This window comes from Etheostoma cragini, chromosome 17, assembly GCF_013103735.1.
Source record: "Etheostoma cragini isolate CJK2018 chromosome 17, CSU_Ecrag_1.0, whole genome shotgun sequence".
NCBI lineage: Eukaryota > Metazoa > Chordata > Actinopteri > Perciformes > Percidae > Etheostoma > Etheostoma cragini.
The window spans coordinates 16,500,503-16,511,417 of record NC_048423.1 but is presented as its reverse complement, the minus strand read 5'-3'; the positions used below and the strand labels follow the sequence as shown (position 1 = coordinate 16,511,417).

Sequence of the window (10,915 nt, the reverse complement as noted above, 5' to 3'; positions counted from 1 at the left end):
TGTGATTGGCTGCTTAGAAATTAAGTGTTAACGAGCAGTTGGACAGGTGTACCTAATAAAGTGACCGGTGAGTGTACAGCTGTGTTAATAAAAAATGTAAACTGTAGACAAATGTCAGAAGTGTGGACTGGCGCTGTGTGGCCGGACGCGGAGAGTAAGACGAGAGAGAGTAGAGGAGAGATCCAACTCAGGCACGGCTTTACAGAAGAAATGGGTCATGTAATGCAAAATTAAACCATATCCATATAAACAGCATAGCAGCGGATGCGAGGACATTAGCACCGGTGCATCCTAGAGAAGCTAACAGCTAACAGACGCTAACTAGCACCGACTAGCGCTGGTCACTGCTGTTGTCTGAAAAATAAAGGGGGTTACGGAGCGGTAGATTGGCTATGCAAAAAACCCGGAGCGAAAAAATAATTGCTCGATCGCGCAAATTTGATCGTTGGAAGTCAAAATCGTGATCGCGATTAAAATTTGATCAAATTATTCTGTTACTTTCTCCTGATTACAGAGTAGTTATTGTCTTGCTGGGGATTTTAATCAACTGAGATGGACTCTAAAGAAGTTTTTTTTTTTTTTATTGATTCAAGAATTGTTTTGACCTTAAAAATCAATTCTGAATCAAATTGAATTGTGAGATTGCCAATGATTCCAACACCAGATAAAGCAGTCCTGCCTAAAGCTAACTAGCTAAACTTAGATACCCTTTAGACTATCACAGTGTGATTTTCTCTTTATCTTTTTTTTTCATTTGAAAGGCTGAAATTATATTGTGATGATTACAATAGTACAAATGTCTTGTTCCGCAGTAAGATGGATACAGTTTTGCCCAATCTGCTCCGTTCACCTCCACTACTCTCATTACAAGTGTGTGCACACAGACATGCATGTTTGTGGTATCCAGCCTTTCAATGTAATGTAGTGCTGACTCAGACTGAGTGCGTCAACAGCTGCTGCCTGTTACTGAATAGAGACAGTGATGTGCAGAGGGAAGGGATTTTAGAGTAGGGATGGATGGGGGTGTGTGTGGGAGAGTGAGTAGGTTAGATTAAAATAGAATAGGACAGAATGGCTTTTTTTTTTTCCATCATGCCACGCATATTGATGTGACATCCTTCCTATTTCTGTCTTGACGGAAGTAGTTGTTCTCAGATGCTGCTTCATGAAGGTTGTCTTTGAAGTCCAGTCTTGGTTGCGAGCTATTTCATATCTAATATGCCAAAACATTGGAAATATAAATTCTATTTATAAAAACAATTTTTACTACTTTAAAATGTTACTTGACAATCCTATTTTTGTGTTTTCAGGCCCAAATCGCCTTCCTACAGGGGGAGAGGAAAGGCCAGGAGAACTTGAAGAAAGACCTTGTGAGGAGGATCAAAATGCTGGAGTATGCACTGAAGCAAGAGAGGTGAGTTCCTTACCACCCACTGCTGCCTCAGCCCACCCACAATACACACAGACATCTCTGCTAGTTATGCTCCTAAGAATAAATTCCTGCTTCTGAGAAATATGGAAAAGAAGAACATGGCAGTGTGAGATTCTCACTGGTCAACAAATGAACATCTGCTGCACCTGCACAGAGCTAGTACCCTCCAGAGTGCAGCTCTCTGCACATTTTTTAATAATGTGTAAAAGTGTACCAGTGTAATGTCTCAGCTGTATTGGTGCGAGAGAGTCAGAGCGATTCCCCCCCGAGTCCAGCTGGTGTGATGTCTCTGGACATGAGCATGTGTTGGCATGAAGACTTTATTTGCTGTCAGATGCTGATGACTCTGCAGCGTCCTTAGTAGAAGGACGAGACAGGAAAGAAGGAGAGAGGAATTCTTTCACCACCCAAGATGAGGTCACTGTTGCAGCTTTCTTTCTCCAGTAAACCAGAAGAATTACATTGTTCTCATTCGCATGTGCATTAGCCCGTCACACAAAAGGTCCCTGTGATAACTGTGGTGATACACTTTGCATTTGCCTTGCTCCTTGACGCATGGCTGCCCTCTAGAACAGAGATATATATATATTGGTGATTTCAACACGTTACACGTCTCTATTAATGTGACTTTAAGCCATTGAGTATGTTATTCAAACAGACTCTGAAGTTGTAGACTTCGTATGTATGTGTAAAGCATTTAGTCCAGGGTTTCTTTCAATAAACTCCAGGGTCAACCCAATCAATTTAAAGGATAATTCCAGTTTTTTACAAGCTGACTCGTAGGTTTATAGATTATAGCCATGGTAATTGCTGGAAAAAAGTCGAACGGGGTAAGAAACAAGAGCAATCAGACAATTAGACAAAAATGCAATTTTAATAGATTATCCACATTCATTCGGAACAGAAGCGGAAGGCATACGGTAAAATTATTACCCAAACTGTCTGTCATCAACATTCATCACAGGTCACAGACTGACCTCCTGGTCCAACTTTGTTCTTCCAGTCAGCTCAGAGGTTAGTTACATTTTGCCAACCTGTGCTCTGAGGAATATCATCATTTGATTTTTGAAGTTTGGATTTGTCCTCTGGCTATTTGTAGTATATATTTATCTACTTTTCCCCGGTGAGATCATCGCAAACTCTGCCTCAGGAGCAACGCTTAACCCAGAATGACTACCACTTTCCCTGGTTGCTAAGCAACAAGCCATGTCTCAGAGGGTATCTGAAAGCTATATCAGAAATGGCTTTCTGAAAGTGAGATGTACCCAATTTAAAATGAATTTGACCATGAGTGTCTTCCTCTGGATCATAGGGAGCTCTCCTTGTATTGACTCTTTACCACTGATGTGGATGTGTGCCATTTTAAGAAATCTCAGTAGTGCAAAAGCCCAAACCCATCAAACGCCAGGTGTTTGTTTTGTTTTTGTGAATCACCTTCCCATGGAATTAGATTGTGATTATATGTGTATTTTGTACTATTAATATGTAGCAGTGAGTTAAGTTTTTGTTTTACATGTGTGAAGAGTCTGATAAATGTCTCTTGCATGCATTGCAATTTCATTATCCTATGATGATGTGATTTTGCGCACGATTGCATAGACGGCTAAAACAATTTGTAATTTAATTAATAGAAACTGTTTTAAAGTCACTTTTGTGGGGAAACGCAATGTGAAAATATGCTGATCTTCTTTGTCTTCTATGGTAGTAAATGTAATCTTACTGTAGTCTTAAAAAAAATTCTGACAAAAATAGCAATTTGAATATGTCAACTTGGAGACATGTTTCCTGTACCATGATACATAATGCTATCTGGTAAAAATGTGAAACTGTCAAAACAAAGGAACGTGTTTTTGAAAAGTAGAGCTAGTTGGTGTTGGGATGACTTTCAAAGCTTATGCAGATGCCATGCATAATGATTTTTTTAATTAGCTTCTTCTCAGACCTTTTTGATCCGACCTGTTTGCTTATTTGTCTGCATCCACTTTTTCTTTTTTTTTCAGAGCAAAGTACCACAAGTTAAAATATGGGACAGAGTTAAATCAAGGTGACATGAAGCCTCCAAGCTACGACTCTGGTAAGTCTATGGTGGCTCAAACAGTCATCTCCACTCTTCATACTGAAGCACTGGGATGGTTGAATATACATACCTCAAGTGACAGAACTGCCACGCATGCGAAGGCCGCATTCATGTTGAATCTTGTTTTCCTCAGTAGCTTTTCGCTTGGTGTCCTTTCCTGAGTGCAGAGTGCCATTGTTGTTACTGATCTGTTGTGACCAACAAATATTAAGCTGCTTAAAGATGATAAAAACATAACAAATGTGAACAAGTTGATTTAAAAACATAATAGATTGAAAGCATTCATGATGTGTGAAGTGAGAAGAAGGCACACAGCCTACATAAATCTCAAAGTGCTTTTATCCCCTCAAATCTTAAAGCTCTAAAATGTTTCTCGCACTTTTAAGCATTCACCCTTTACAGTAACTAGTTTTATATCAGTATCACTCTGGTGTCAGTGCACTACCTGTACTGTGTTATATTATTGTTCTTTAAATGGCCTCTCATGTTCAAGTTCTCTTCCATCGTTAAGTTAGATTGCTACATTTCCTCTCCCCTCTCCTCATCTCTATTCATGAGGGCTGTTCAAAGCACCCGAGCCCTTGAAGTGTTGATGAAGGGGGGGCGGGGGTGAAGGGGAGAGGTGTTACTGTAGGTGGAAGAGGAGTAGACGAGGAGTGGGAGGTGTTGTTCATACAGCGGTGCACCTGCCCTCTCCTCACCCGCTTGAATTAGGTATGACCCACTTTTTGAGGCACTCTCATCTTGCCCTGCCGAATCAATCTCCTCCACACACACACACACACACAGATCTTGTTAACGCGCCTCTCTGTCCCATGTAAAATTCCCATCTGACTCGCGAGCAGAGTGCTGACGTTGTTGAATATCAAAGTGGGCTTTGAATCCCATCGTTTCTTGTGTTGTCAGAGCCGTAGACAGTCTTAAAGAGTGGGTGTTGTTCTGGATGCTGCAGGCACAGACACACTTCAGTGCTCTTTCCAGTATGTCATGGGACGTTGTTGGAGCCAGCCATTTTGAAAGTGTCGGAATGCGTCATGAAATATCAAATGTTTGTGTTGTAGCATTGAGACCAAGCCATTGCTAATGGGTTTTAAATCTCTTTCTGTTTTTACTGCTAGTGCTGTTGTGTACACCATCTTCATAGGGGAATAATTACCTACTGGGATGTAAATATTTGATTGGAGGCTTGTAAAGTTAAACATGTAGACTAATAAGTTGATCCAAATTCAACCATAAACAAAAAGCTGAATGGGTTGGAGAGCTTAAATACAAATTACACTCTCAGCCACAGCTGTTTTCAAAAATGGTTGGTTATTTTTTCCACACACACAATTTTAAATAAAAGCAATACCCTTTTCCATTTAACTCTAATCCATTGTGGACTTGCTAAAAGCAACTAAGCGCCAAATGTGTGTAGTTGCCAGGATGCTGTGGTGCGGGAATGTTCTGGTCATGTTTACAGAGTGGAAATAATGTCAGAGGCTGAGGCTGTGCTGTTTGTGGAGCCCTGATTTGTGTTCTCCTTTACTCCTGCAGATGAGGCCAACGAGAACGAGTCTTCTGGATCGCTCAACAATCAGCTGTCCTGGAAACAGGGCCGTCAGCTCCTCAGACAGTAAGCGCACGTGCTTTAATCCTTCTCTGACATTCTATAACCCACAAAACTAAATTGCTGCACTAGAATTAACTGTATTGAGATACCAAGCTCCTAGTTACATTTCTTCCATGAAGTATACTACTGTGCCTTAAACTTCATGGCACAAAACATTAGTGGGGAAGAGCTCCCTCACATGGGCAGCAGCACTCATTACCTGCTCTGTTTTTTGTTTTTTTTCCTCTTAATTCTTTACTCTCTGTCAAGGGACAGATCAATAATGTGCTAAGACACCCCTCCCTTTCAGTCAGTTGCTTGCTCAAATTGCTAGAGCTTCTTCTGCATAGGTGTAATATTTGTTGAGTAGCTCTTCTTGCCTCAGCAGAGCTGATACCATTGACTGGGCAACTGCCAGAGGACACTTTTGACAGTACCAAAATAGTACTTAACTCTTCCTCAAATCTGATCCTGATGCACTTTTTGTAGTAAATGAAGTGTAATGTGTATAGGAGTTCATTTAAATGGCCTTTGCAGCCTTATGAAAATCTCTTTCTGCATCTTCTCATCCAAACTTCCTCCATATTACACTACACATACTCATGCTTTTATTCCTTTCGCAATAAATGACACTTTTTTTTTTAACAATGTGTTTATTGATTATAATTTCACAAGACAGTTCACTAAAAGACATTATTAACACTTAGTTCCCACTACAAGACAACCAAACACAACACTCTCTTCACTTTAAAAAAATACAAAAGGTATCAAACAAAAATGGATCTATATAAATAACAAATACCACCAGGTACCCAGAAACCATAAATGACACTTTTAAATTTGGTTCGACTATTTGCAACTAGGTTTAAGTAAATTAAACTCGTTCCAGGTACCTGCAGGAGGTGGGCTACACAGACACCATCTTAGATGTAAAGTCCCAGCGGGTCCGAGCGCTGCTAGGACTAGCCGGGGATGGAGGCGGGAGGACAGGGGAACGAACCAGTACTGAGCCTTTGGTCAATGGGACAGACACATCAGCAAAGGGCATGGGCACCAGAGGGTAAGTATTCTCCTCTAAAACTATATATAGACTGAGCGACAATATTACAAGTTCATACTTCAGACTGATGCAAGCAGAGACATGTCATCAACTAGTGCAATCTGCGCTGCTCTCTTGTTGTAAAAGTGTAGCAAAACTATAAACAAGCTGTTTTTGTAGCGTGGGCACTTCTTGGAATCCAAAACTCTCAAAAGAGGAGGAGAATGTGAAGTCTTTGGTTACCGAAGCTCTTAATAAACCATCAGTTTTCATCAGTCATTTCTGAAAGTCCATTTTTGGATTGACAGACACATTTTTTGTCTTAAATGTGAACTTTTGTCTTGCACAGCCCAAAATGACAAAGTGGCCTTTAATGGCAACACACACCAGTTTGCTACATGTGGGTTGCACTTAAGAGTGACGGGGTCAGTCGGTACAGATACTACTACTTTTTATTGAAACTGTAGCATACTGATATGCGTCATTGCTCCTCCACAGGAAAGCTGAGCTCTCTGACACTAGCGCTGTACTGGAGGCCTTCAAGTTCATTGAGAATGCGGCAGCTGATTTCAGCGATGAAGATGATGAAGAGGATAGTGACGGGAGGGACAGGACTAATGTGGAATCCAGGACGGTAAGAAAACAGTCTGCCCTCATCTTCCTCAATCACACAAAGTTAAGTAGAAGTTGTCGCTGTGGTATAATATAATAACGGGACTCAATATTTGGCCCAGATCCTGAGGAAGAAGCCCCCGTCGTCAACGACGCCGGCCAGTATGGACACTAGTGAGGATCCTGACACTGAAGAGGCGCTAAAGGGCTTTGACTTCCTGTCCAGCCCTGACGAGATGGACACCTCGCCGGAGTCCAGAGGAAACGGGGACGGCACAGACTGGGGTGAGTCTTGGATCAGTCACTGTCTAAACACCACAGAAACTGTTATGGTGTCTGTAATATCAACATTCTTATTTATTTTCCCTTGCACAATGATGGGCTTGTTTCATTTAAATTTACAAATTGAAAACACTTGTTTCAGAGGCACTGGAAATATCACTAATAATTATTTAATGCTGTAATCTTATAATGTGCCTGCTTCTCTGAATTTGTCCTTTTCTCATAGTTTGGTACTTGTTCATTGAGTACTCGTCATTCATATATCACGCTGTGGTCATAAATCATGATATTTGGATGTTATTCTGTTTAACCCATAGTTTGTGATCTCTTCCACTGTGTGTTCCCATAGCCAGCCTGTGACCACAATGTCTCTTCCACTCCTGTGTGTCGTCAAATCCACCTGAATCCCTTTAAGTCTTCCCGGTCCTTGATTTTAAAAAATGGGCTTAATGTCATGCTGAGGTGTTTTTGTATTCAAACCGTATTTGAGTCATGTCTATACAAAATGTTGATTGTCACAAAGATTACACAGTGATGATTTTAGGATAAGATATGTCATGACTCAATGTTTAAATGAAAGAATTCCCCACGTGGCATTAACTTTCCTCCCACCACACACGTCTTTCAATAGAAAAGAGAACCTAAAAAGGTTAAACAAGATATTTAGAATCTATTACTGAGGTGGTATTAGTACTAGAAAAGATGCTCATCTCCGGTCTCAAAGGCCTACTACTCTTCTGGAGACTTGGGAACCTCCAGGAGAGACTGAGAGAGGTCTCTGCACCTTGTCCACCATGCCAGGCCATTCGGGCCTCGACAAGAGCAGTTTACTCAACACTCGGCGTGGTTTTGTTCCCCTTGTGTAGAGAAGGACGAGCAAGGTCCCGTTTCTGAGGCCTGGGACGTGGACCCGGGCCTGATAACCAAACTCAAGGAGCAGTACAGAAAGGAGCGCAAGGGGAAAAAGGGGGTGAAGAGTAAGTCCTGTCAGGCGTTGCTGCCTCCCTCCTACTCCTCTCTCTTTAAAGCCTGACTTTCTTGAGTTCAGCCAAAACGCCTCAATTCAGAAACAAGACATCTTGGCTGTTTTTTTTTTCTCATCTCCTTTTTCAGCTGCTCCTTATTATGCCTTCTACTTGATATCGCTCTGTCCATCCGTCTATCATTTCATACTGAATGTCTCTTCTGTCTTCTTTTGAATGTACAAAATCTGCCACATTTTTTTTTTTCTACCCCCAAAAAACCTGTAATGCTTGATGCATGTATTTCTCTCCCGTTTAAATATTTTAAATCATATTCACCTCATCATCTTGTCCACACTGTCAAATATCATTGATGTGTTGACACGTCCATCTCTGTCCCATCTGGGCTAGCATCAGTCATAACATAATTACCACCATCTTCAACATCATCATCATCTGTCAGCCACGTTGATGCTACAGTCATTTTGCTGCTGTTTTTCGGCTTTTTTCAGTGACTCGGGAAAGTGACTCTTTGAGCTGAAAGCTCCTGCTCTCAGAGAAACAGCCCACTTCAGATGCAGCCTCATTCAGTGGCGGAGAGCTCTTAGATTTCACGTTTGCGAGGCCCAACTCTGCATTGCTGCTGGTTCTTTTTTTTTACTGTGATTGAAACATGAGATCAACAACTCAGTTCATCTCTGGTTTAAACAGAAATCTATTTTTGATCTTCATAGGCTGTCTGCATTTTTGATCACTTTTGTGGGTTAGAGAAAATTAGGATTTTTTGGGCAATTGTACAATGGGTATACTGTATTTGCACCATGGTTAGATTCTAAGGCCCCACATGTAAAATGCTTGTGATCATAAAATAATACACCCATACTTGGTTCACTACATGATTCTGCCTGGGCTGAGCCATCACAAAATCCTTCTTTGTTATGTTACTCTCTCCTCACAGCTCACACTAGATAAACATACAATATTTCTATCCTTTTTGTACCTCTTCAATTCATCTAACAAGAATTCTGGTGCTGACTTCCCTTCCCATTTTCTTTTCTTTTACATACTTTAATTTATTAATTTTATTCTCTTTCAGTGCTGCCTTTCTTCTATATTCTTTCTGTGTTCTCTTTTTCAGCTTGTACTCAAAGCTCTTAAATAAAATATTGTATTGTTTGGTTTTTTTTGCCTCTTTTGTTTCTTTTTTCTCTCCGGTCTCCATCACCTCGTTTCAGTTCAGTAACACTGTTAACCTGACTTGTTAAACAGGGCCAAACCGGTCCAAGCTGCAGGACATGCTGGCTAACCTGAGAGATGCAGAGGACTTGTCCCACATGCAGCCTCCACCATCCACCCCCCAATCCCGGCCCAGCGCAGTCCGGTTCAACGAGCACGAAGGGAACCGACCAGACGAAGGTGCATGAGCAAAAACAGCTGTAGATTGTAGCGATTAAGTTTAATATTATTTATTCAAACACAATAAAACATTAACCTTGTAAGAACAGGGAGAGATGTATTGCAATAGGCTTAAGCACAAAGCGGTCGAAGATGGATGGACAAAGTGCTATTTTCCGCCTGTAGTCCATGGGCAACAATGTATGACTGTCTTAAACAACAGTGTTACATATACAAAAAACATGAAGTAAAGAAGACATGCAAAGGAAACCCAGGAAACCCTCGAGGGGCTTGGCATGTTGAGTTCCTTAAATAATTAAACGAAGGTAGCATATAGAAAATAAAAAAGGACATAAAGTCAGTGGTTGTATATTTATTTGTTAATTTATTTGTTTGTTCTTTCCCCAGTTGAGGCGATGACCTTCCCGCCCAGCTCAGGAAAGCCGTTCATTATGGGTACAGACGAGGCCATGGAGAGCGAGCTGGGCCTGGGGGAGCTCGCTGGACTCACCGTGGCAAACGAGGCTGACAGTCTGGCATACGATGTGAGTAGAAGGAGGCAGAATGGATTTTAAGAGCGATGGGACCGCCGTCTCTGGGGGAAAGAAACTATTTACAGTTCATATTATCATTGGAGCCTTTTTAAAAAGCAGCTATCCCACCTTCCTCCTCTAATCCAAGTCACATCACATATGCTGAAAACGTGTGTCAAACTGCTATTTTTACAAGCGGTGTTCGGGAAGAGGCTTTGGAAGTGTAATATTGGAAGTTATTTTTGAGATCTTATTTACAATACTAATGTCAAAGTCACATGGCGATAAAAACGTAAGATGGATTTTAATGTGATAGCAGGCTTTTTTTATATCAACAAACAAGTTATTTACAGAATGTCAATGCACCCTAATGTTGAAGAAACACATTACACTACCTTTTGGGTTATTTAATCTCACTTTTCACTCCATTTTTTATACATGAATGAATAATGTTTTGCTGGTTTGTTATTTGTGCAAATAAACACTAAACTCTCTAAGTACTAAAGAAGCTGCGGCTCATTTGAAGACTTCTGATTATAGATATTAACACTGATATTTGGATGTTGAGTTTCTGATTAGATGTCTCCTCCTCAGATTGGCAACAATAAAGATGCCATGAGAAAGACATGGAACCCTAAATTCACTCTTCGGAGCCATTTTGATGGGATTCGAGCCCTGGCCTTTCACCCTGTGGAGCCCGTCCTGGTCACTGCTTCAGAGGACCACACACTCAAGATGTGGAACCTGCAAAAGACCGCTCCTGCCAAAAAGTAAGAATGTATTTACACAAGTTAAATACCTGCAAACACTATTATAGCACAACCCGGACTGATTTCACATCAATTCCTACTGGAGGTTTCATTTCTCTCAGCTAAAAGGAGGAAAATGAACAGCTTAAAGTGGACTGTGGTATTGATTATACACTCACCGGCCACTTTATTAGGTACACCTGTCCAACTGCTCGTTAACACTTAATTTCTAAGCAGCCAATC

At 41.0% G+C, this 10,915-nt stretch overlaps 1 protein-coding gene and 1 long non-coding RNA gene across 3 annotated transcripts in view; one reads left to right on the top strand and one right to left on the bottom strand.

Annotated features, from left to right (window-relative positions):
* strn (striatin, calmodulin binding protein) overlaps positions 1-10,915 on the top strand; it is a 27,114-nt gene that overhangs the window by 11,318 nt on the left and 4,881 nt on the right. The window contains exons 2-11 of one of the 2 annotated variants that reach the window (XM_034899222.1): positions 1,311-1,414; positions 3,433-3,506; positions 5,046-5,124; positions 5,990-6,160; positions 6,638-6,773; positions 6,874-7,036; positions 7,900-8,010; positions 9,265-9,411; positions 9,799-9,935; positions 10,518-10,693. In XM_034899222.1, the coding sequence (XP_034755113.1) occupies positions 1,311-1,414; positions 3,433-3,506; positions 5,046-5,124; positions 5,990-6,160; positions 6,638-6,773; positions 6,874-7,036; positions 7,900-8,010; positions 9,265-9,411; positions 9,799-9,935; positions 10,518-10,693 (1,298 nt within the window). The remainder of the gene's footprint in view (positions 1-1,310; positions 1,415-3,432; positions 3,507-5,045; positions 5,125-5,989; positions 6,161-6,637; positions 6,774-6,873; positions 7,037-7,899; positions 8,011-9,264; positions 9,412-9,798; positions 9,936-10,517; positions 10,694-10,915) is intronic. The other variant, XM_034899223.1, reaches the window with a different exon arrangement.
* Positions 86-10,915, bottom strand: part of LOC117960919 — a 15,963-nt gene continuing 5,133 nt past the window's right edge. The window contains exon 3 of the long non-coding RNA XR_004660264.1: positions 86-101. This is a non-coding gene — a long non-coding RNA (uncharacterized LOC117960919). The remainder of the gene's footprint in view (positions 102-10,915) is intronic.